At 42.2% G+C, this 26,116-nt stretch overlaps 1 protein-coding gene across 1 annotated transcript in view; it reads left to right on the forward strand.

Annotated features, from left to right (window-relative positions):
- Positions 1 to 26,116, forward strand: part of LOC149204961 (pentatricopeptide repeat-containing protein At3g59040-like) — a 278,602-nt gene that overhangs the window by 200,222 nt on the left and 52,264 nt on the right. Inside the window, exon 5 of the mRNA XM_089394852.1 lies at positions 24,892 to 25,016. Coding sequence (XP_089250978.1) covers positions 24,892 to 25,016 — 125 coding nt within the window. The remainder of the gene's footprint in view (positions 1 to 24,891; positions 25,017 to 26,116) is intronic.

Raw genomic sequence — 26,116 nt, forward strand, 5'->3', positions numbered from 1 at the left:
AGTTGTACTTAGATCATTTCACGGGTGCTTAATATTAAAACCCTCCACTACTGCACTGATTTTCCCAAGTTGGGTTTTTCTGTGGACATTTGTCCAAAAATAATTGTGTTATTTTATGTGTTGGTGCTAGCATTTCTTCCAGCATTTATTTTTCCGCAGTTTTATCTGTGTAGGTTGCAGTGTGATTTATTCAATAATTGTTGTAGCAAACAGTAAATAAATTGTTAAATTAAATTAACAATTAGGAGAATAATTTCTAGTTGCTGTGATAGGATTCTGTTTTGGAATTTTCTCATGGTATCTGAGTGCAGTTGATCAGCCGGAGAGCTCAGAGGCGAAGAGAGAAGGAGTTTTGTTGTTTAGTGTGGGCATCAGATCAAAATTCCTAGGGGCAACACAGTCACTTTGCCAATAGGTTGAGTTACTTGAGAAGATTCGATTTTTCTGAGTTAGGGGCAGAAAAATTCGATCTCTCTAGATCGAGTGATTCCAGAGGCAGAGGGAGCAGCTCAGTATTTTTGCAGAGCAGGTCTCTAGCTGGATGTAGTGGTTTTGCAACAGTTTACTAGAGCAGAGCCAACGTTGGGTGGAAGGAAGAAGAGCACACACTGAGGGAAAATTTTCCTCATGGAACTTCTAGTCTTAAGAAGTTTGATATTTCCTTGCAGATCAACAGTCGTTGGGAGCAGATTTTCTCACTCCAAAAGGGAGTGTGAATAGCAGAGCAATAGCTGAGTAGAAGGAAAGAGGATATTTTTGACATTTGTTCAGATGACAACTGCTAGGCTTTGTGATCAGGACAAGTTGGATGGAGCTTCCAATTATGTCATCTGGAAGGCAAGGATGTCCTTCCTTCTGGATGAGTTTGGCTTGAAGATGTATATTGATGTAGTGGTAGCAGTTCCTCAGGATGCATAACAACTAAAGGAGTACGAAAAGGAGATGGCAAGGCGAAGAGGTTGATTGTAGATGGTGTCCGTGATCATGTTGTTTCTCACATAGCTAGCAAATATACTACTAAAGAGATGCGGTATACCCTCTCCACTCTATACCAAGGGACTTTTGAGCAGCAAAATATGTACTTAGAGGAGAAGTTGAGGCTCATTTGGATGCAGAAGGGGGAAGGCATAGACCCCTTCCTCACTAGGATTCAAGAGGTACGAGACCAGTGGCCAGCTGTTGGGGCAGCGCCTCAACCCACAGAGCTAGTGCGATTGGCACTAAACAATGTCTCCGAGGAGTGGCAAGTATTTGTCCAAAGTATTTTGGGTAGAGATACCTTGCCAAGGTGGGACAGGAGGTGGGTCGATTTGTAGCAGGAGGAGTTGAGATGAGCTCTATTAAAGAGCTCCATCTCAGTGGCAACAACAGCGGATCGAGGCAGGTGAAGGAGGAGGAGAATGTGGCCCTCGCATCGAAGGGTCCTAGTGAGGGGCAGGGGGAGCAAAGAAGAAAGAAGAAGGACTTGTCGAAGGTCAAGTGCTTCAGATGTGGTGAGCTTGGTCACTACAGTCCTAGTGTTTTCTCAGGACCAATAGGAAGCTTCAACAGAGATCGATAGGCTTTCCTCCAGGCTGGAGGAAGACTTCTCTATGTTTGCTGATATACCTCCAAGAGTGAGGTGGAGTGACTTGGCTTTGTATTCCTAAAGTGCTACAGATGGGTAGGATCCTTGAGAAGTCCACCTCATGGATCAATACCTTGCTACGGGGGCCCAAGTATTCAGTAGCAGGATGGATCAATGACATTAGATGCATTCAAAGGCTGAGTGACAGTTGTAGACTAGTAGCATTCAGATGCTGGGGAGCGCAGTGTAAAGTTGGTAGCAATGCAGTTGGCATAGTGCAGAGTCAGCAGCAACGCAAAGTCTTCAGTAGACCGAGCAATAGCTAGTAGCAGTCAGGACTCGGGAGACAGATGCATCATACTGATCACAGTTGATTAAGTATTTAGGATGCTTCTCAATTGCAGTTGTTGCAGTTGTAACAACAACACATATGCATCATATATCAGAGTTGCAGAGTGTTTGGTGGGCAACAATAGCCAGACATCAGCAGCGGACAGGAAATGATGTAGAGGCAAGTGTTGCTACAAGGTGGGCAGTAGCACTAGAACACATTCCTCGCTAAGAGGGAGTGTTAGTTTTTGTAGCATCGGATGTGTTCTAGCCTTGAAATTTTGTGGAGAGGCTAAAATACATAAGATCTCCAAAACCTAGAAATTGTTTCTGGAAATTCCGCCTAGAAATGACTTAATTAGATTATTAACCAGTTTTTAAATATTTCCTAAGTCTAAACTTAGGGAATATGGTTAATTAATCAACATTAATTAAGTCAAGGCGTGAATGATCTAAAAACTCATACGGATCGATCCAGAGATGATCCTAGCCATTGATTAAGTTTAATCTTGGTCATTGGTGCTCCAACATAGGATTATAAGAGGAGATCGATGTGGTGATGGAGAAGACATTTGAGTAGTTCGATTTCTTGGCAGATCGATTTCCAGAGTAATAGTAGTTAGCTGTCAGAGAGAAAATCAGAGATCAAAGCAGTGAGAGAGGGGCAGAGACAGTGAAGCCAGAGAAAGGATTCCAGATCTGGTGAGTACATTTGCAGGAGGCATGTTGAAATTCCTAAGTCTATCCGTTAGAAATTTAATCTGTATTCTTCTGGTTTATTTCTTCTACTTGTTAATTACGAACAAGTTATTTAAAACATATAAATAACGAAATAAACACAATATAGTCTCAACCATCTACAGGTCAACAACTGAAAGAAAACGAACACACAAGTGACACCGTTATTTTTGGACAACTCGTCCCCGGAAAAAACCCAATGCGGGAAAACCGGTGTAGCAATTCTGAGGGTTATACTATTATGTAGTATATCCTTTAGTACAATTGGGTGCCAAACTGGCTCACCCGACAAAGAAAAACAATCGGTAGTAATACCTCTTTATTTGGAAGCAGATATTCATAAAATCTGCCCCACGAAACCCTCTCCAGCAACCTCTAAAGCTCAGCATCAGCCCACGTGGCCTCAGCGTCAGCCCGGAACCCTCTACGTCAGCCCTCTGTGGCATTACGCAGCTTCTACGGCCCTCTACGTCACTCCTGCTGCCCTCTGCGTGGATGACGTAGGCCCTTTTGGCTCTGCGTTGTCTCTGCTAGGCTCTGTGTGTTCCCTCTGGCTCAGCGTCTGCCTCTCTCTACTTCTGTGCTAGTCTCTCGACACTATCTCTGCCTCTCTGTCTAGTACTCACTGCCCCTCACTGCAAACTGATCACTGATTCGACTTTTCTTAGCAAACCCTGCTCTACAAAATCGACTAACTTATCACTCTGGTGTGTTCTCCAACTGACCCTCAAGCCTCCTCTTATACTTTTTCTGTTGGTCCTTCAACGACCGAGATTACATCTCTAATCAATGCTTAAGAATAGATTTGGCTTGATCCATGTCATTTGGAACCTTCTAACCCAGTTTTATATTAATACCCATTAATATTTTATTTTTCCGATTAAAAATATTAATTATTTTAATATCTCCTTAACTGGGTAGAATCTGCCAAAACCATTTCTGGGTCTTGGAGATGTCATGTGTTTTAGCTTCTCCAACAATTTTCATGGCTAGAGCACATCTGATGCTACCCAACAATTTTCATGGCTAGAGTACTGTGCTCTAGTAATTCCAGACTGAGCATCACTCTGATTATATGGCACCAGTACCTGTGTTGATGCTAGGCCTCCCCACCCAACATCCTCTACACTATTGCATCCTGTACTATTGCCCATGGCCTTGCCACTGCCACTATTGCATCCGTACGACAGCTCCCTCTGCATCTGTGCTGTTGTTGGTCATTTCTCCCAACATTGTATCTACACTACAAACCCCTCTCATCATGCTGTCGCCAACTGCTGCTACACTGCAACTCAGTTACTGAGAAGTAAGTAACTGATCCACCCAACTACTGACATCCTTGACAAGCTAGAAACACTCCCAATGCTGAAGCTCCCTTTGCCTCTCGCACTGTTGCAGCCTGCTAGCTTTGTGCTACTCGGGACTCCTACACTGTAGCACTCTCTGCTGCTTCATCCGCATTCGTTTCTACCAACATCCGCCAGTCTTGCTACTCTCTCTTCGAGGCTCCCATAGCAAGATATAATCCAAGAGGTTGGGTACCTCAAGGATCCTGCCCCTCATCGCCTGTAGTCCTCCTGACTATAGCTCGATGTGTCCCCACCTCTTCTCTAGAGGTACATGAGCACTCATGGCACAATCGTCATCCTCCTCTACCTCCTTTTTTGCTTTTGCTGGGGCTGCCTTGGAGTCAGACGCCTCTCCCTTTTTCTTCTTCCTCGGACACTGGTTCACATAATGGTCCAGTGCCCCACAGTTGAAGCACTTGACCTTGGAGAGGTCCTTTTTCTTCCTTTTCTCCTGCTTTCCCGTAGATGCTAGAGCCGCATCCTCTTCCTCTTCCTTCTTGATCCAAACTCCTTTGCTGCTACTTCCTATCTTGTTCAGTCGTCTAATCTCTTCTTGGCGAAGAGCCACCCCCAATTCTTCCCAATTTGGAAGATTCGCCTTGCCCAGTATGCTCTGGACAAATGTCTCCCACTCTTCAGAGGTTGCGTTTAGTGCGGTCCTCACCAACATCTCCTCATCCGGCGTGGCCCCTATGGAAGTCAGTTGGTCCCGGATCTCCTTCAATCTCCCGAGGAAGTGATCTATCTGCTCCCCCTTCTGCATCTGGTATGACCGCAGCTGATTCTCAAGTAACATCTTCCTTTGCACGGAAGTATGCTGGTACAACTTCTTCAAGGCGTCCCACATTTCCTTTGTCGTCTCCTTCTCGGCAATATGTTGGACCACATGATCCTTGACCCCATCAAGGATGATGCATTTTGCCTTGGCCATTGCCTCCTCGTACTTCTCATTATCAATCGGGTCAACTAGGATCGCCACTGTTCTCAAGGCGAAGGCCTTGATGTGATGTCTATCTAGAATGGACAGGATCCTGGCCTTTCAGACCACAAAGTTGGATGCCCCGTCCAGCCTGTCCTAATCCCTCAACCCATTGATGGCCATCTCTCTACCCTTCTTGTCAACTCCTTCGAGTCTCTCTACTTCCCTCCGGAAGTTCTCTTCGACTCCTGCTGAGTCTCTCTACTTCCCGCCTGGAAGTTCTCTGCTAGACTCCCTCTGAGTCATGATTTCCTTTCTGGAAATCCTCTTGCCAATCGTCATGTCGTACCTCTCCGATCTTCTGTGCACTTGCAACATTGATCTGGATTTCTTGTCTAGAAATTTGCCTCGGTAGCGACTCCCTCTACCTTGGTTTTGCCCTGTTAGTTACTGTTCTGCCCACAGTACCCCACCAGCGTCACTTTTGGCAAACTGCCCACAGCTTCCTAATCCCTAGCAACCAAAGCACTGAGACTCCAGGCTTTGCGCAATCCGGACACTGGCTGAAATGCTCCCCAAGCCACCTACGTCAACCCTCATAGTCTTTGCGTGGCTCTTCGTGAGCCTTTTTTTGCCCTCGTTAGCCTCTGCGCTGACCTCTCTTTGGCCTGAACTGATGACGCAGTCCCTCTGCGTCAACCCTTCTTCGTCGCTTTCTGCTAGGAACAACTTCTGTCACTCGGGACAGCTATCTCTATTGCAAATGCTCTGCTTCAGCTGGTGCCTTCAGCTCTCCTGTGATTTGCAACCACGCTCCGATACCATGTTGAAATTTCTAAGTCTATCTGTTAGAAATTTAATCTGTATTGTTCTGGTTTATTTCTTCTACTTGTTAATTATGAACAAGTTATTTAAAACATATAAATAACGAAATAAACACAATACAGTCTCAACCATCTATAGATCAACAGCTAAAAGAAAACAAACACACAAGTGACACTGTTATTTTTGGACAACTTGTCCCCGGAAAATCCAATGTGGGAAAGCCGCTACAATAATTCTGAGTGTTATATTATTATGCAGTATTAGTATATCCTTGAGTACAACTGAGTGCCAAACTGGCTCACCTGGCAGAGAAAAACAACCGGCAGTAATACCTCTCTATTCGGAAGCAAATATTCAGAAAATATGCCCCACGAAACCCTCTACAGCAACCTCTGAAGCTCAGAGTCAGTCCACGTAGCCTCAGCATCAGCGCAAAACCCTCTGCGTCAGCCCTTTGAGGCACTGTGCAACCTCTACAGCCCTCTGCGTTACTCTTGCTGCCCTCTGCGTGGATGACGCAGGCCCTTCTAGCTTTGCGCTGTCTCTGTTGGGCTTTGCGTGTTCCCTTTGGCTCAGCATCTGCCTCTCTCTGCTTCTGTGCTGGTCTCTCGACACTATCTCTGCCTCTTTGTCCAGTACTCTCTGCCCCTTGTTGTAAACTGATCACTGATTCGACTTTTCTTAGCAAACCCCGCTCTAGAAAATTGAATGACTGGTCACTCTGGTGTGTTCTCCAACTGACCCTCAAGCCTCCTCTTATACTTTTCCTGTTGGTCCTTCAATGACCGAGATTACATTTATAACCAACAGCTAAAATTAAATTTGGCTTGATCCATGTCATTTGGAACCTTCTAACCCAATTTTATACTAATACCCATTAATATTTTATTTTTCCCAAGTTTAGACATAGGAACTCCATTAAAAATATTAATTATTTTAATATCTCCTTAACTGGGTAGAATCTGCCCAAATCATTTCTGGGTCTTGGAGATCTCATGTGCTTTAGCTTCTCCACCAATTTTCATGGCTAGAGCACATCTGATGCTACCCCAAATCAACATAGCGCAGAAGCCTCTAGAGGTAGTTTCGATTCCGCTAGGGAAAGTCAAGTTTCAGTGCCAGAAGCTGGACAAAGGTTTCGGAGGCCAGGAGAGACATTTTCTGAGACAAAAACAGACTAGATGGCTTAAGGAGAAGCTGGTTCAAACAAAGTGCAGAAGGGACTGCGCTAGTGTGACGCAGTGGTTGCACAAAGCCAATTTGGAAGACTCACCTGGAGTTGAGGTCAAAGCTCGGATTTGCCTGTGGAGTGAGGAAATTTCCTCACTAGATTTTTGCTAGTATTTCTCTGTAGGATTGCCAGTTTCGGCATCCAGTTGTACTCGGATTATTTCACTGTTGCTTAATATTAAAACCCTTAGTTGCTGCACCGATTTTCCCAAGTTGGGTTTTTCCGAGGACATTTGTCCAAAAATAACTATGTTATTTTAAGTGTGTGTGCAATCATTTCTTCCAACGTTTATTTTTCCACAGTCTTATTTTTGTAGGTTGTAGTGTGATTTATCTAGTATTTGCTATAGCAAACAGTAAATAAATTGTTAAATTAGATTAACAATTAGGAGAATAATTTTTAGTCGCTGCAATAGGATTCTGGTTTGGAATTTTCACAAGAAGGACCTGTCAAATGTCAAGTGCTTCAGATGTGGTGATTTCGGTCACTACAGTACCCAGTGTACTCTCAGAAAGAAGGACAAGTAGGAGAAATAGGACCAGGCAGCAGCGTCTGCGGAGATCGACAAGTTGTCTTCCAGGTTGGAGGAAGACTTCACGATGTTTGCAGCTATACCTCTGGGAGTGAGGTGGGGCGATATGGAATTATAGTCCCAGAGTTGCATAGATTTGGGCAGGGTCCATTGAGGTGTCCTCCTCATGGATCATTACCTTGCTATAGGGGCCCACAGTATTCAGTAGAGGATGGATCAGTGCTAGTTGATGTAGTCAGATTCCAGGGTGACAGTTGCAGACTAGTAGCAGTATGGTGCTGAGGAGCGCATTGTAGTGTTGGAAATTGTGCAGAGTCAGCAGCAATGCAGATTCTTCAGTGGACAGTACAGTAGCTAGTAGTAGCCAGGACTCAGGGGACAAATGCATCATATTGAACACAGTTGATTCAGTATTTCAGAGGCTTAGAGAAAGATTTCGGCAAAAATCACATGGAATCTCATTTGTCAATTGCAGTTGCAGTTGCAGCAGTAACATATGAGAGGGAGTTACAGTGCAGATGTAGAGTTGGCGACAATAAAACAGTGTCAGTAGTAGCACAGATGCAACATCAAAGTTGCACAATGGTTGGTGGGCAGTAGCCATACATCAACAATGTTACAGAGGATGGTACAAAAACAAGGTGTTGTGATAGAGTGTGCAACACTAGAGAGAACGCCTTCCTTGCTAAGAGGGAGTGTTATTTTTTGTAGCATTGAAGGTGTTCTAGTCTTAAAACTTTGTGGAGAGGCCAGAACCCAAGAGTTCTCCATAACCCAGAAATTGTTTCTGGAAATTCCACCTAGATATGTCTCCATTAGATTATTAGCCTATTTTTAATTATTTCCTAAGTCTAAACTCAGGAAAAGTGGTTAATTAATCAGAATTAATTGAGATAATGTGTGAATCATCTAGAAACTCACACGGATCGATAGGGAATTAATCTGGGCCCTTGATTAAGTTTTAATTTTGGTCGTTGGAGGTCTAATAGAGGATTATAAGAAGTCGGTGGGTAGATGGAGAACACATTGGCGGAGTTCGATTTCATTGGCAGTTTGATGTTCAGAGAGCAACAACAGTTGCCGGAAAGCCAAGAAGGAAGCAAAGACAGAGAGGGGCAGGGACAATGAGGTCGGAGGAAGATTTCCAGATCCGGTGAGTGCATGTGCAGAGAGGGTGAAATTTCTCCAGGAAGCTGCGCAGAGGCTTCATTGGACAGTTTGATTTGCTGAGGAAGGAAGATGTTTTCAGTTCCAGAGGTCGGGTAGAGGTTCCAGAGTGCCAGAGAAGCATTTTTCCAGTCAACAGCAGGCATGATGACTTAATTAGTAGTGAATTCGAGTATCACGTGTGGAAGGTAGCTTCAGGTTGATGCAGAGCCTGTGCAGACCCAGTTGGACAACTTGCTTTTTAGTGGCAGTCAAGTGCCAGGATTGCTCGGAGTGAGGGTAATTTCCCTCTAGATATTTTTGCCAGTGTTTTCTCTACAAGATTGCCAGTTTTTGGCATCTAAATTGTACTTAGAATTTCTCACTGCTGCATAATAATAAAAATTCTCAACTGCTGCACCAGTTTTCCCAAGTTGGGGTTTTTTTCGGGGACATTTGTCCAAAAATAACTATTAATTTTTGTGTGTGTGCTAGCATTTCTCAGTTTCCAATGCTATTATTTTCTGCAGTATTTTTGTGAAGATTGCAGTGTGTTTATTTTGTTGTTGCCGTAGCAATAAATTGCTAATTTAATTAACAGTTAGAAGAAATAATACGAGTTGCTACAATATGATTTCAGTAGTGAAATTTTCATATAGGTACATCATATTATCTCAACTGCTATCTTTCCAACCTCTACGCACACTTCTGCAATATGTCCTTCCAGGGAGCCAAATCATATTCCAAACAAATCATCAATATCAAAGTTACCAAATCACAATAGCCTCTAGTCAAGGTGTGGGATTCGTCATGTCAAATTCTGCTACTTGCTCCCTTTGAGATCAACATTCCTTCACATGGTCTATCCTCGTATTGCAACAAAGTTTTGCTTCATGCTCTTCTGCTTCCAATCAACAATCAATGTGTTCAATTAATATCATATCTATCAGGGTCTTTACAACTCCCTCTTTCTATCTGAGGTAAGTGAACTTCTTGCCCTCTAATCGACTTCCTTGATGTAAGCTTCAAACAACTCCCTTCTTCTTCATCTTCATGCTTTGTCACGTTCTTCCACTTCTTCCTTCTGTTAGTCAAGCTTTAGATAAGTCTTGTCTTGACCTACAACCTTTATTAGAAGACCATGAAAGAACAAAAAGGACAAGGCACAAAGATAATAAACAAGGATATATAAATTACTTATCTTTTGAGAAGGATTAGCTCCCTCTTAATCTTGGACCTGTTTACCAACCTTGTTCTCACATTAAACATCAAGGGTTAGATCTATCTTTAACAGTGAACATGATTAGATAGGGTTTTGTTCCTAGGGTTCTTTTTGATCCAAACTATGCAAGGGTTCACAAACCCTAAATGCCAAAAGTCTCATAAACTGCAAGTTCTACAAACCATAGATTCTCAAGGTCTTCAAAGTATGCAAAAGGATTAGCTGTAAAACCCTAGAGACACTTTTTCATTTCTTGAACTCAAGACCTGGCCCTTTAATGAAATACTTTGAGTACTATCAATAATCTCTTATATGTCACTGTCTCTAATCTATATCTATGCAGACCCTTCTACTGCCATTCAAATGACCATCATCATGATCTAGTGAACTTAACTCAAATCATGAAATGTACACAAAAATTATACATACCTTTACAACCTTACCTTATCTCTTCTTTGCAAAGATTCGGTCCTTCTTCAATTTGTCAACTACCAAATCATTCTTCGTTGAGATGCTAGCTTTGTCTTGGTTCTATTAGTTGACATATATTGACTTTATTCAAGACTGTAATGCAGAGATGAGCTTCATCAATCTTCATATATAATTCTTCCACAGTTCACAAAGTCTTGGTCCATTTATGCCTCAAAGATGTGCTCCAAGTGATAATCTTGATTTCTTTCACAGAGTTTTGGTTCCTTCTAAATAAGTTGGCTTTATGGTGTCATTTTTTCTTCTATTGTAGTTGCTTCACATATTTGTACTTCAGAGATGGACTTCATATCACGATCTTTTCTTTAGGAGGATATAACACTGCTATTGGTAAGTTTGCTTCTCAACGTTTCCTTTAGAAATGATCTATTGTATTGTTCCTCTAAAGCTCGGCTTGAATTATTCTTTTTAGTTTCGGATGACAATGTAAGTAGACTTCGGTCCTTTTGCCATTCAATCGTATGAAGGGAGAAATATGTCTCAGAATTCGTATGCCACCATTGAAGTCACAGGTTCAGATGTATGCTTCTTGTATTTGTTATTATAGATAGTTCTCCAATCTTTCGTAAACTATGACAGTTTAGGTTACATGTCACAGGTAAGGTTACTGCCATATGTCATGCTTACTATCACATCGTCAGTGTTACTGTTGTGTATTACGCTAACTGTTATGAAGACTGTCACATACTAGACTCATATTCTCATACGAATGAGTCATACCTCACATTGCTCAGAAGTAGTAGCTTGTATTAATTCAATATCTCAAGGTCAAACCTCTGCATTACTGTCATACCCGAGGAGTGTCAACTCACATAACTTGGAAGAAGTATCTTGCATTGCTTTGTGTCACTGTCATAACATGCCTTAGAAAGAACTCGTATCACTGCCAAACTTTGGAGGAGATAACACACATCATTGTTGTAACTCGTATCATGCATATCATTGTTATGTCAAGGAAGGTAACCCACAGAAAAATGAACCCATATCATTGTAGAGAACTAGCATTGCAATCATAATATAAGTGTCTCGGATCACTATCTAGAAGGAGAGGCATCTCGCATCATAGTCCAAGAGGAAGTAACTTGCATTATTGTTCTGTCACACCTTCGTATTACTGTGGAGCAAACACACATCAAATCACAGACCACAGATTCCACAGAACTTCGCATCACTGTTATACTAGGAGATAACTCAGATCACTTGTTAAGCCTTCGCATCATTGTCATGATTCAGATCATTGTAGGAACATAGAAGGATAATTTGAACTGCTTCGGAACTTTAGGAGGAAAGGTCGGACTTCATCAAAATCAGTGTTGCGAAAATCGCGATAATATCAAAAAATCGCGATTTTTTCATTTTCCCGATAATATTGCGTGATTAGTTCAATGATTTTTTCATTTTGAAAAAATCGGGATTTAATCCCGATTTTTTGAAAAAAATGCGATTTTTTGGGAAAGAATCTTCATTTTTTTTTTGCCGATTTTATCCCGATTTTTACGATTTTTTCCAATTTTTTCCCCTCGCTGATTTACTCCCAATAACGATTTTCGCAATACTGATCAAAATAGAACCACAAAAGCTTGTATTGACCAACAATATAGCCTCCAACAAAAACTTGCCTTAACTCAGATCATAGACGTCATAGAAACTCATATTAATTCAGGATATATGCCATAGGGATCTTGCATTATTTCTTCAACGAACTATCTTGTAGAGATATGCCAACAAGAGTGATCTTCAAACTTCCTTTCCATCACCTTAGCTCTAGTACCATGTTTAGAAGTCAATAGGCCAGTAAAAGTGACGATTTCTTTTGATAATTACTGTTGGCTTATTATTATTACATTTGTATTCTTCTTTTCATCAAGCAATTACCAAAATGAAAAAATATGAAGATCAAAGAGAACAATAGACACAAGATACAGGCATCAAGTTTGGGAAAAAACCCCACAAGGGGGAAACCCAAAACAAATCTCCTCTTCTTATAAAATCATATCAAAGTGAGATATCCAAGACCCAAGACCAAGACCAATAGCTCCACAACTGCCCCAAGTCAACCCTCCATTCTCTGTAATATTTTAACCTCAAAGTGATTAACTCAATCTGTCAAAAGCTTGTCCTTTTTGTCCTATTGACCACACTTTGTCAACAGTCCAAGGAAGCAGAATGCGAAGACACGAAGATATTTTTTCAAAGTTCAAAGTCATCATCCAACAATTTTATCATTATAAACTCAATTTCTGCAAATTGTATTGTAAATGATGTTAGTATGACTATTTATTTATGTAACGACACCTAGGTAAGCCTCTGATTTTGGCAAAGAATTTCATCCTAGGAAGTTTTTTAACCTTCCTGAATTATGTGTTTCTAAACACTAATAATCGACAGAGTTTTTCTTTTAGCTTAAACCCCAAAGTTAGGGTGGAATTCCTTGACAAAGTCTTAGGTGAGTCTGTAATATTCCTAATTAGCCATGGCTAATTGGAATATTTGATTTTGCTCAATTTTGCCTTCTATAGATATTTATAAATAAAAAGGTGAGGAAAGGGGGACATAATTCACTTTATGAATAAAGTCACTTCCTAGTAGCACAACATTGTAACTTAAAAGGGGAGCCAAGGGGGCCCAAGGACCACGTAGAGAAGGGGCCCACGTAGACACTTGGAGGGACTGCACAGATGGAGAAGGAACACGTGGCAAGAGAGGTTACGTTGGAGGAGGTGGGCCTTAGGGTTTTGAGAGAGGCCAACGCTATAAAGGAGAGAGGAGCCTCCTCATTTTGGATCATTCGATTATGTTGCATTTGAGCTAGTCACTTCGACTTAGAGTACGCTGGTTGTTTAGCCTGTCTACAACACTATTTAGTGCATCGAGTGTCTCCGTTAGGAGATCTCAGCCTTAGCCCCGGGGGACTTCGAGTGCCTGCTCGGGCAAGGTAGTTTCATCAGTATTTTGCAGGAGGAGCGATTTCTGGAGTTGAGTATTTTGATGACTGCGCAGTCTTGAGAGTGGAGGACGCAGTTCTTTTGGTAGGAGCTCCAGATTGGGATTTTGTGGTGGATTTGAGCTTGGAGATTGAGCAGGGGACCAGCCCTTGCATATTGGAGGATTTTGGTAGAATTTCGAGTAGAGTTTTGGAGGATTCTCTTTAGGAGCAGCGCAGAGCCTTGAGGGATAGCGTATATCCTCAAGGGGTGATTTTCGGGGGTTAGCTATTTTAGAAAAGCTTTCTGGGCTTTTCTGGGTTTATTGAGCAGAGACTGATTCCAGAGTTTCAGCATTTTCTGAGGAGGGGAACAACCCCAAATCCTCATTTGATTCCAGCAGTAGCAGCAGCACAGCAGTTCTCCGGTAGTTTGGATGCAGTTCAGAGAGAGGCCATTTCCTTACCATTCTGAGTGTATTTCTTCACTTGCCTTGTGCAAGTTGAGGTGCTATCTTTCTGATCACCTCTTGTACTCTTTCCATTACTCAGTATAATAAAATGGCTTAGCATTTCTCTCTGCATTTCTTGAGTATCTGCTTATATTCCATGTATACATTATTGTATGTTGCATTACTGTTATTTCTCTGGTTGGAGTTTGCTTGTGTTTGAGGGATATCTTTGATAAGGGATATTACAGTGGTATCAGAGCATAGATCTGGCTCAGCGTATGGAGCTAGCAATCTATGATATCGGGGGAGAAGCCCTACATCTGTTACAGAGGTAGGAAATACAAAGATATTGGGCGTAGGTTGGAGAACACCTATGGAGAGGGAGATTGTGTTTGGATGGAGGACACAGAACAGGAGGAGCCTGTGGTGAACACAGAATAGGAGGAGCCTGTGGTGGACGCAGAGCAGGAGGATCCGATGGCATACGAGGACGGGAAGAGATTTGTGGACATGCTCCTCAAATCAGTGCAGGATCTGTCGAGGCAGATCGAGGTGATGGGGCAGAGATTCACGGCGGTGGAGGCTAGACAGTGTGAGAACCCACGGGTTTTCCAGGTTGGTGAGGGATCGAGTACATCCCACCATTTGCTAGAGTAGGGTGCCACTCAGCAGATGGCCTCGCATGCCCCTACACGCTATACCATGCCCACTTTCCTAGGAGCAGAGACGGGGGCAGGAGCCCAGTAGGACGCAGAGCCCAGTCATATGGGCGATTATTTTGCAGAGTACCAGGCCTATGGGCAGGAGTTCAAGGATGCTCTCTCATTTAGAGACTTTGTTCAGCTCCAGCGGGATAGTAGACCCCGCGACCATCACAGAGGATACCGGCATTATCATGATGGAGACACCCACCGCACAGCTAGTAGATTCCACTTGCCTATGTTTGATGGCTCATCAAACAGTTCGACAAAGTCTTGGGTGGAGAAGCTAGACATCTATTTCCAACTTAACCAGATGTCGAAGACAGAGGCCATCAAGGTGGCGACATTACATTTGGATGGTGAGGCCCAGGACTGGTGGTTCCATGGGTTGGTTACACTCGGACACTCCATAATGACGACATATGCCGAGTTCACCAGGACACTGATAGAGAGTTTTGATCAGAGGGATTCGGAACAACACTTTGTTGAGCTGACGAGGCTCAAACAGACAGGGAACCCAGAGACCTACATTGCAGATTTCTTGAGGGTTTCAGTGATGGTGGCAGATCTATCCACGGCACGGAGGATCTACATGTTTGTTGAGGGGTTAGCAAAGCCACTTCGGGGTCTAGTCAGATCCACTAGACCGGCCACACTCCAGGATGTTATTAGTAGGACCCGGGACTTACAGGATGCCTTACCCAGGACCCGGACACCTTACCCCCAGAGACAGACTTTCCTGCCTAAGGGGAAGGATGTGAGGATTCCGCCTCCAAAGGGGAATCCAGGACGAGCATAGATTGATGATGATGCCAGGAGGGAGTTGAAGAAGAAGCGGTTGTGCTTTACCCATCAGAAGTCGTGGGCACCGGGACATAGATGTGCTGCTGGCAAAGCACATTTTATTGAGGTCTTCTCCGAGAACAGCGGGGAAGAGGATGAGGAGGATGATGTGGAGGTAGGAGATAGTCATGCCGCGCAGGATCCTTTGCCACCTCCACCACCAACAGCAGGTGGTGCAGCTTTTGCACCTACCAGAGGGGCCCTTGCAGCATTGCAAGGAGTTCCCAAGTATTTGACGTTGCGCGTACGGGGGACAGTACGTGGCCAGCGAGTATCAGTGTTGGTTGACAGTGGGGCAACCCACAACTTCATCGATGCATAGATGGTTGAGCGGAGAGGTATACAGACAGAGAGCTTCGATGACTTTTCAGTTTTGGTCCCAGGAGATCAGACCATGGTGTGTGCTTGTTATGTTCCAGAGTTATCAGTCATGATGGGCACCTACACATTGACTGACCACTTTTTCGTAGTCGATATTCCGAACACTAACATGATACTGGGTGTTCAGTGGCTTATCACTCTAGGGAAGGTCACGATAGATTGGAAGGCCCTAGAGATGGAGTGGGATGATGAGAAGACAGGGAGGCATGAGAAGATACGGGGACAGCACACATATCTGCCTCAGACTATTTCGGCTCATCGGATGGAGGCAGTCTTACAGAAGGGAGACGTAGAGTGGGCAGTGGAGCTGCGTGCATCAGAGGCAGGGACTACAGGGCAGACGATGCACCCAGAGATACAGTCCATCCTTGACCAGTATGCCACAGTGTTTGGGGAGATTTCGTCGGGACAGCCACTGGACCGGGGGTTTGAGCACACCATTGAGCTTGAGCAGGGCATACAGGCAGTGATTACTACCCCCTATAGGCATCCCAAGGCCTATCAGGAGTTGCTGGCTCTTGGGCACATTCGGCCAAGCACGAGTCCTTTTGCTTCTTCCATGGTGTTGGTGAAGAAGAAGGAGGATGTGCATTGACTACAGGACCCTGAACAAGAAGACCCTGAAGAACAGTTACCCCATACCCAGGATCGATGAGTTGATGGATGAGTTGAGAGGAGCATGGTTCTTCTCAAAGATTGATTTGAGATCTGGGTACCATCAGATTCGCGTGAGGGAGCAGGACATTCCCAAGACCGCCTTCAGATGTCACTATGGGCACTTTGAGTTTTTGGTGATGCCCTTCGGGCTAACCAATGCCCCAGCTACATTCTAGTCCTGCATGAATCACATCTTCTGCAGTCACTTGAGGAAGTTTGTGTTGGTGTTCTTTGATAATATTCTCATTTACAGCAGGACTTGGGAGGAGCATCTCCAGCACATTGAGACAGTGTTGCGCATCTTGGAGGAGCAGCAGCTCTATGCCAGGCTCTCCAAGTGTGAGTTTGGGTTGACGGAGATGTTGTACTTAGGAAAAATCATAGGGGTGGACGGAGTGAGAGTCCACGAGGAGAAGATCAGGGCCATCAGAGATTGGCCAGAGCCGAGGAACGTGACGGAACTTCGGGGATTCATTGGCATTTGTACTTACTACCGGAATTTCGTCAAGAGTTTCTCACAGCTTGTTGCCCCCCTGATAGATCTGACGAGGAACGGGGCATTCAGTTGGTCGGATACAGCGTAGTGAGCCTTTGACAGGCTCAAGGAGGTTATGAGCAGTTGCCCAGTGTTTGTATTGCCAGATTTTTCGCAGCCATTTGTTTTGGAGTGTGATGCTTCGGGAGAGGGGATCGACACAGTGTTGATGTAGGGAGGTCACCCTATAGCCTTTGAGAGCCGGAAGCTCCTTCCGCATGAGAGGTTGTATTCTATATACAACAAGGAGATGCTGGCCATTATGCATGCATTGGCCAAATTCCGGTAGTGTTTACTGGGTGACAGGTTCAGGGTGAGGACTAATCACAACAGCCTCAGGTTCTTTTTGGAGCAGAAACAACTACAGGAGAGGCAGCAGAAGTGGATCAGTAAGATCCAAGCGTATGACTTTGACATTGAGTATGTCAAGGGTAAGAACAACGTGGTAGCAGATGCCCTTTCATGTAGACTAGCCACGTTGTCTTTTATGAGCTTGGACACAGACTGGAGGGCTCGACTCTTAGTAGAGTACTCAAGGACAGGTTTGCATTTGAGGTTCTGGATGGGCAGGTGGCGGATGACAAGTACAGGGTGGTCAATGAAATCATGTACTATAGGGACCGGATCTTCTTGACTGAGGGATCTCGGCTCAAGAAGAAGATACTTCAGGCATCACATGATTCACCATTGGCCGACCATCAGCAGTTTACCAAAACCTACAGGGCCATTAGAGAGAGGTTCTCATGGAAGGGCCTCAAGGAGGATGTACTCCAGCATATCCGGGAGTGCGATATTTGCCAGAGGAACAAGGGGGAGATGAGCCATCCCGCAGGATTATTGCAGCCTCTTCCCATTCCGGAGGGGAAATGGGAGAGTATTTCGATGGACTTCATCACAGGGTTGCCCATGGTGCAGGGCAAGGATTGTATCTTTGTCGTCATTGATCAACTGACAAAGTACGCACACTTTTTCGCCATATCCGCACACTACACAGCAACGCAGGTGGCCGAGCTGTTCTTCAAAGAGGTCTTTAGGCTACATGGTCTTCCTAAGACCATCATCAGTGACAGGGACAGCCGTTTCATGGGCGGGTTTTGGCAGGAGCTTTTCTGGTTGGTGGGGACGGAGTTGACACCGAGTACTAGTTATCACCCACAGATGGACGGGCAGACAGAGATAGTTAACAAGTGGCTGGAGGGCTACTTGCGTAACTATGTCAGTGGGCAGCAGCGAGCATGGTTGAAGTGGCTGCATCTGGGGGAGTACTGCTACAACACTACACATCACATGTCCATTGGTATGTCACCATTCTATGCTTTGTATGGATATCATCCTTTATCTTTTGCTGACGTGATGTTTGGTGCTAGCAAGGCTCCGAGAGCCAAGATTTGGATCCAAGAGAGTCAGGATATCCTCCGAGCTCTCAAGGATAATATGGCTACAGCGCAGAACTAGCAGAAGCTGTATGCTGACAGGGGTTGGGTGGAGAGACAATTTGAGGTAGGGGACTTGGTCTACCTACAATTACAGCCATACCAACAGTCGTCACTGAAGAAGAAGGGAGTTGATAAGCTCAAGCCCTGCTTTTATGGGCCATACAGGGTGATATGCAGGATTGGACAGGTTGCGTATGAATTGGAGCTGCCCCAAGGCAGCAAGATTCATAACGTTTTTTATGTATCATGCCTGAAGAAGGCATTGGGGCAGCAGGTGATAGTGACAGATGAGCTACCACCCACGGATGGTGAGGGGCATTTGGTGTTGTAGCCAGAGGCTATTATTGATACCAGGGAGAGGCAGCTACGGAGCAGGACGGTCCGGGAACTCTTGGTGAGGTGGAAGAATTTACTGGATGAGGATGCCACTTGGGAGAGTGAGAAAATTTTGCAGCATCCATCACTTCAGTTGCTTGAGGACAAGCAACATTTTGTCGGGGGAGACTATAATCTTTCTAATTAGCCATGGCTAATTGGAATATTCGATTTTGCTCAATTTTGCCTTCTATAGATATTTATAAATAAAAAGGTGAGGAAAGGGGGACATAACTCACTTTATGAATAAAGTCACTCCCTAGTAGCACAACGTTGTAACTTAAAAGGGGAGCCAAGGGGGTCCAAGGACCACGTAGAGAAGGGGCCCACGTAGACACTTGGAGGGACTTCATAGATGGAGAAGGAACACGTGGCAAGAGAGAGGTTACGTTGGAGGAGGTGGGCCTTAGGGTTTTGAGAGAGGCCAACGCTATAAAGGAGAGAGGAGCCTCCTCATTTTGGATCATTCGATTATGTTGCATTTGAGCTAGTCACTTCGACTTAGAGCACGCTGGCTGTTTAGCCTGTCTGCAGCACTGTTTAGTGCATCGAGTGTCTCCGTTCGGAGATCTCACCCTTAGCCCCAGGGGACTTCGAGTGCTTGCTCGGGAAAGGTAGTTTCATTAGTATTTTGCAGGAGGAGCGATTTCTGGAGTTGAGGAGGAGTTGAGTATTTTGATGACTGCGCAAACTTGAGAGGGGAGGATGCAGTTCTTTTGGTAGGAGCTTCGGATTGGGATTTTGTGGTGGATTTGAGCCTGGAGATTGAGCAGGGGACCAACCCTTGCATATTGGAGGATTTTGGCAGAATTTTGGGTAGAGTTTTGGAGGATTCTCTTCAAGAGCAGCGCAGAGCCTTGAGGGATAGCGTAGATCCTCAAGGTGGTGATTTTCGTGGGTCATCTATTTTAGAAAAGCTTTCTTGGCTTTTCTGGGTTTATTGAGCAGAGGCTGATTCCAGAGTTTCAGCATTTTCTGAGGAGGGGAACAACACCAAATCCTCATTTGATTCCTGCAGTAGCAGTAGCACAACAGTTCTCCAGTAGTTTGGATGCAGTTCAGAGAGAGGCCATTGCCTTACCATTTTGAGTGTATTTCTTCACTTGCCTTGTGCAAGTCGAGGTGCTATATCTCTGATCACCTCTTGTACTCTTTCCATTGCTCAATATAATAAAATGGCTTAGCATTTCTCTCTGCATTTCTCGAGTATCTGCTTATATTCCATGTATACATTATTGTATGTTGCATTACTGTTATTTCTCTGGTTGGAGTTTGCTTGTGTTTGAGGGATATCTCTGATAAGGGAGATTACAGAGTCCTAGTGTTATATTGAGTCTTTGTAAAAGTGTTTTTGGGAATAATTTAAGCACATTTGGCTAAATTATTTTATTACAAACCACTCAGTCTATACTAGATCATATTGTGTCGCAGAATTGGGTAATGTCATGAGGGTCTATAATATATATATATGTAAAGGTGTATTCCCCATTTGAGGGTTGAATTAATTGTAATATCTTGATGTAAACATATTTTAGTGTATGGTCCCTCACACTTAAACACCATGGTTAAAATATTTGAGGGTGGAAAAAATTATTAATCCCCTCTAGTGTCAGTCAATTATTATTTTTAGCAAAATCAAATTAAATCCTAAGCCAAGAAATTAATTAGTTTGAGTTAAAAAATATTTATAGAGAAATTAATTTCTCTCCAAGTGGAACATAATAAAAAATTCGTGGCTTCAAGGAAAGCCAATTTTTAGAGGTCCCCCACCAAGGCAAAAATGGATATTTTATGAAAAATTGAGCCCTTGGACCTTGGTGGTTAAGTCAAAGTCAAATTTTTGAGGAAATTAATCCAAAATATTAATTTTTGGATTAATTAAAAATGGGATTTGATAAAAGTTCAAAATTTTTCTCAAAATTAAAATTTCGACAGTGGAGATTAAAAGATCATGAAGCTATTTTCAACGGTTGAGATTATTTTGACGGGAATCAAGCCAACTAGCCGTTATTTCCCACTTGGAGGGATTTCTCTATAAATAGAAGTTGTTTTGCTTCTATGGATATCTTTGATTGATGTAAAATTTTGTAAAGATGGTATTGAGCCATTGCTCTGCTAGGAACATTTCTATATCATAATAGAAAGACTTTGGAGTTCAGTTCATGGTGTTTTTCTTCCATTGATCTTTGGTACATGCTAGTTATGTGCTTTCCTATATTGTGCTAAAATTTCTATGAACTTGTTATTTCATTTGTCGGTGATAAGAGCATTCTATTGGTATTTTTTTTTTGTAATCTTAGATGATCTAATTCACCATAAGATCTAACAGTTCTACTTGAGAAAAAATTTAAGAGATTTGCAGGTACACTGGCCCTTGGGCTCCAAGTTCATAGACTGTGGGGAAGCGCTGACTATGTTTGGGCTCTAAGATTTCTATATGGTATTTTGATCTTGCAAAAGGGTTTTGGACAATATTCATTTTTTTCGAAAAGTATCTTCATCCACTGCTATCACCCAAAAAATATTTCTCCAATTTTTTTAATTTGCAAGCATTGTACATTTGGAAATAAATTTGTAAATTATTTCTAACTCATTTGTTTTGTGGCACTTGGGGTTTTACATTTTGTATATATATTTGGGGTTTTGGGCATTTTTTGATTTATTTGTGAAAGTGAGTTTAAAGTTGATCAAGAGATTTTGCTAGGGTTTTGAGGTAGATCTAGGCCTAGGAAGACAAGATCTAGCCTCCATTCATCCTCCATGCCCAACATCCTGCGTTTTGGCAACAAATTCATGGATAAAATTTTGTTTTCAGGTTTCTGAAATTTTTTTGAAGCCCTTGGCCTAGCCATTTTCCCTCTTTGGCCTGGCCGTGAGGCCTGGTGGCCTCCTAGGGTCCTCAACCCTCTTTCTCTTGGCTGTAGCCCTTTTAGGGCTGGCCATGGCCTCTAAAGGTTTGCGGCCCCCCTCTAGGGAAACCATCTACCCCTTCTAGGGCTTTGACCCCTCTCTTCCAGCTTGGCCGCAACCTTGGGCTACTTTTAGAGCCCTCGACCTCCCTTAAACCCTAGCCGCAATGCCTAAGGGGCCTTCCCTTGCCTTGCGTCAGCCCTATAGAGCTTGACGCCAGCCTCTAAAGGATTACTTGCCCTTACCGTGGCATTCCTTGCCCTCATTCTCTTCATTTATGCCCTTGTTCAGCCCTTCTAGCTTCTCATTTGCCATTTCTAGCCCTAGTCTTGGGGTTTCCTAGCCTTCTAGCCTTTGCCCTAGCTTTGTATTCAGTCATTTCAGATTTTGATATTATTTTAGTGGACTAACATTGTGGTTTTGCAGCAATATTAGAGCTACCATTGTGGTTGCAAGTAGCCAAGCTTATTGGAAATCAATCTAGCCCTCAACTAGGCCTCTAGGCCTCTTGGTTTGCCTCTCTTCCCTTTATTTTCCTCCTCTGTTTTGCTACAACCATTTTATGCAGTCACATAACTCAAATTAATTCATTGACTAAAAATCACTTGAAAATCACTCAATTAAATTAGCTAATCATTAGAGCCATTTGGGCATTGAAAATTTGACACCTTGTGGTTTCATTAAAGACTGAATCACTAATCTTCTAAGTTGTTTCAAGTCCGATATGCATCATTTTGAGGTCTGATCTGGACATAATAAGTCTGATCTATAACTCCTAAGCAGTGTCATGATCATTGATAATCTTTGGAAAGTTGAATGCATAACTTTTCTAGCTTATTTTGGGCATTGGACATTGTCTTTTGACTTGTGATATAAAATTGTAGACCTCTGAATACAAGGTTGCAGTGTTAATAAATCACATATAAGTCTCTAAAATTGGCTAATAGGCTCTTGCAATTCATAACCATTTGTGGTTGAAGTGATTTTGGACTTGAAATTTGGTTATTGACACCTATTTTCACTCTTGCATTTATACACATAAGTGCTCTAACTTAATCAGTAATTTTGATGAAATTGCTTTAAGTGACATTGTGATCTCAATGCTATGATCATTCTTGGATAATAAGATACATTGCTCATTGGTGAATTGGATATCTCTTGTAGATGCTATTGTAATCATAATTGTGATAAGAAATCTAATTTTCTCTCTTGTATATCTAATTGGTTACTATCTTGAAAATTGCTAATTCTGTTAAGAAGCATAAATCTTTTCTTGTCACATTTTCAGGCACCATTGGGTTTAAGCACTTTCTCTTGTGGTTGAGATTGTCTACTATTTAAGGATTTCATTGTTCATTGAAGATCTTTATAATTAAATACTTAAGTAATTAAGTGATCCACCTTAAGAGCACTCATCCATCTCTTGCACTTGCATACTAGGATTAGTATCTTGCATTAATAAATTTACTTCCAAGCATAAACTTGGTTGATAAAAACATAGACCCACCTTTCTCATCTAGCTTGAGGAGTTTAGCACATCTTTAGTGGTTAACACGGTGACCTTGCAGTTGTCAAAGCCATAGTCTCTACAGCGCCAAAGGCATCAAGTGGTTAGAACCTAAGGGGAGGTATCGTTAACTAGGCCCTAGCCTGCTTCACGTTGGCTTCTCTCTCACAACTTACTCTAGAGACTAGTTTCAAAACAATTAAAAGAGAAGACACACTTAGAATAGGCATATAATCTAAAATTTACCAAGATTTTGCATCTCACCTAGTTTGTAAAATTTGCATTTCATATAGGATAGTGGAGCATCCTCAAGCAACAACTATTCGTCTGGTAACTTGGTAATAATTTGTTTTAAGCAAGTAGTTGACTCCATTCAAGGCACTCGTCTTCATAATAAATCTAATCAAATCACTTAACTTGCTAATTCAACCAGGTTGCTAGGTCATTCAGTTGTGTCTCCCAGACTTGTTGGTTGCCAACAAGTCTCCCATCTTCACATTTCATAGGGACTACCCCCCATAGCTTGCTATAGGGAGACAACTAGAACGGAGAGGGTGGGGATCAAAATGACAACCCCCGCTCTGAGTCGTTGTCGCATTTGAGGTGTACAATTTGGGCAACAACATGTCCCACAGAGATACTCTTCCTTCTTGTAGCTCGTATTTCACAGACATTATAATTCTTTGATGACTTGTATATCACAGTCATTACAGTCCTTCCTTAGCTTGCCACTCACCACAGAAATAGCCTCAGTAATTCGAATATTTTCACAGAATTCTAGCTTCGGGAACTCGCATCTTTTCAGTCTCAGGAATTTGCATCTTTTCGAGATTATGTGTTTTAGAAGAACTCGCATCTTTTCCAGATTCTATGCTACAGAAAACTTTCATATCCTGCTCCAGAAAACTCGCATATCCTTGCCACAGAGAACTTGCATATCTTGCCACAGAACATCAATGAATTGCTTGCCAAAATCAAGGAGAACAGGTGCCGATATATAGTTTGGCTATGCGAAGGGTCATGCCTTTTGGGCAGGCTGACTTGTCCATCAGGAGGGCCAAATTGGTCTTGTGGAGGACAAAAATTATTTTTCCCTTTTCTCTTTACAAGAAATCCAAATAGGACTGACTCAATTACAAAATTTTGACTCAACAAATCGTAGAAGGATGAAGAACATGCTGGGCTAACGAAATAATAATATAAATTTCTTTTTCTTCTTTTTGTTTTTGCATGAAATACATATTGATACAAGTACAAATATGAAGACCGAACCTATATACACTTTTCAACAGTCTGAAGATTGGCTTTTCGAATGCCAATGACAGGATTGAGTGGGACTTCATCTTTGATATGCTTTCTTGGCAGTGGTTTACAAAATTGACTAAGACAACTAGTTAATATTGAAAACAAATTTATTTGCAGTATGCAAAACGCTTTACACAATTTTACCAAAAAAAATTAATACTGAGAGTAAGATAAAAAATTTGATACCTGGTTGTACACATTCACTATAATTATGAAAAATTTCCTTCATAATTTAAGAGAAAAGAAGGAAAAATAAAAGCCCTTTGAGAATTACAAAGAAATATATAACAGGTTAGGCTGTTTACAATTTTGGAACTGAACATTGCATGTTTGCTACTTGAGCTTTCTTTTGTAGTTGGGAGCTAAAACATTCTTTGCATTTAATAATATGGATGACGAATCATTCTTTTCAATGGGTCACATATGCTAGGCTTTTGGGTGTAAAACCTTTGGGATGAGATTTCTTCCTTTTTTCTCCAATAGCACATAATGAATAAGGGACTATCTTTATTTCACAGTTGCAACATGCTGGATTTCGACCTGATGTAATCAGTTATACACGACTGATTAGTACATATGCAAAGGCAAGGAGAGAAGAGTCAGCACAAGCAGTTTTTGATGAAATGGTAGATGCTGGTGTGAGGTGTGTCTTATTTCTGGTTAAATCTTCCTACTATAGGGTTTGATGCAAACATGATTTAATTTAGCACTTGTTGCTATATTCTTTCACTGATCCTGGACTTTTAGATTACTCTGTAATTTGATAAGTTTGCAAATTTAACTTTAATTGTTTCAGAAGTTGTTCCTGTTTTGACTGTTCTCTCAATATGTATTATAGACATTCAAAATTCAGAAAACGTGAGCTGCAATTATTTATGAAACACTTGAAATTAGATCTTAGTTATTGTTTTTGGAAAATTAAACATTCATTCCAAAGTGTAACAGCTCTTAGGAGCCGATAGTGTCAAGGGAAATCTAGCTAAGCAAAGGATTTGCCAGTTCTGAGTTATTAATTAAGGACATAATCAAAGGCTTTTATCTTTCTATTTAATATCCTTGTAGAGGATGCTAGTTATACTCCAAAAAACAGGTATGGCTCCAAGTGTACTGGCTCGGTAATTGAACTCTACATGCTCTGAATTGCAGCAGCCTTACTATGAGTATGAGTATCTTCAAAAATCTCACCAATTCTTCAATTAGAATTAAATGGGTTGTAAGTGATATTACACAACGTTTCCAATACGTGGCTACATGTACTGAGTTCATGTGGAGATCCTCCCCCAAATTTCAGGGCTACAGAATGTATGGGACCCTGCAGAAAATATATAGAAATATCCTAAATTACTAACGAGACTTTCAAATTTTAAACTAAAAAATTCTCAGTTGAACAATGAAAAGTAAAGGCATGAAAGAAATACTATGATAATATCATGATTCATGGGAAAATTCAGAAAGTCATCCTCAAATGTGAGTTTTCAGGTCCAAATGAATGCCTAACAACAAAAGATTTTCTAACACTAGCAAAAAATTAATAGCAAATGGTGAGTTTGAATAGGTTTTAGTAGAAGGTAGAGAGTAGGTAGACCAAATAGGAAAGGGCAGGAGTGACTAGGGTGTTTTTGAACTTTCTTAATTTTATTAGCATGGGGTGGACTCTGTGATTTTAAACTCAGCCAACTCAGACTTGAACTCAGTTGAGTTGAAACCAAGGTAATGCAGCTTTCTACTTGGTTTGGGGACCAG

This window comes from Pinus tabuliformis, chromosome 1_2, assembly GCF_031772625.1.
Source record: "Pinus tabuliformis cultivar Carrire ecotype Pingquan chromosome 1_2, CPIR1, whole genome shotgun sequence".
Lineage (NCBI taxonomy): Eukaryota > Viridiplantae > Streptophyta > Pinopsida > Pinales > Pinaceae > Pinus > Pinus tabuliformis.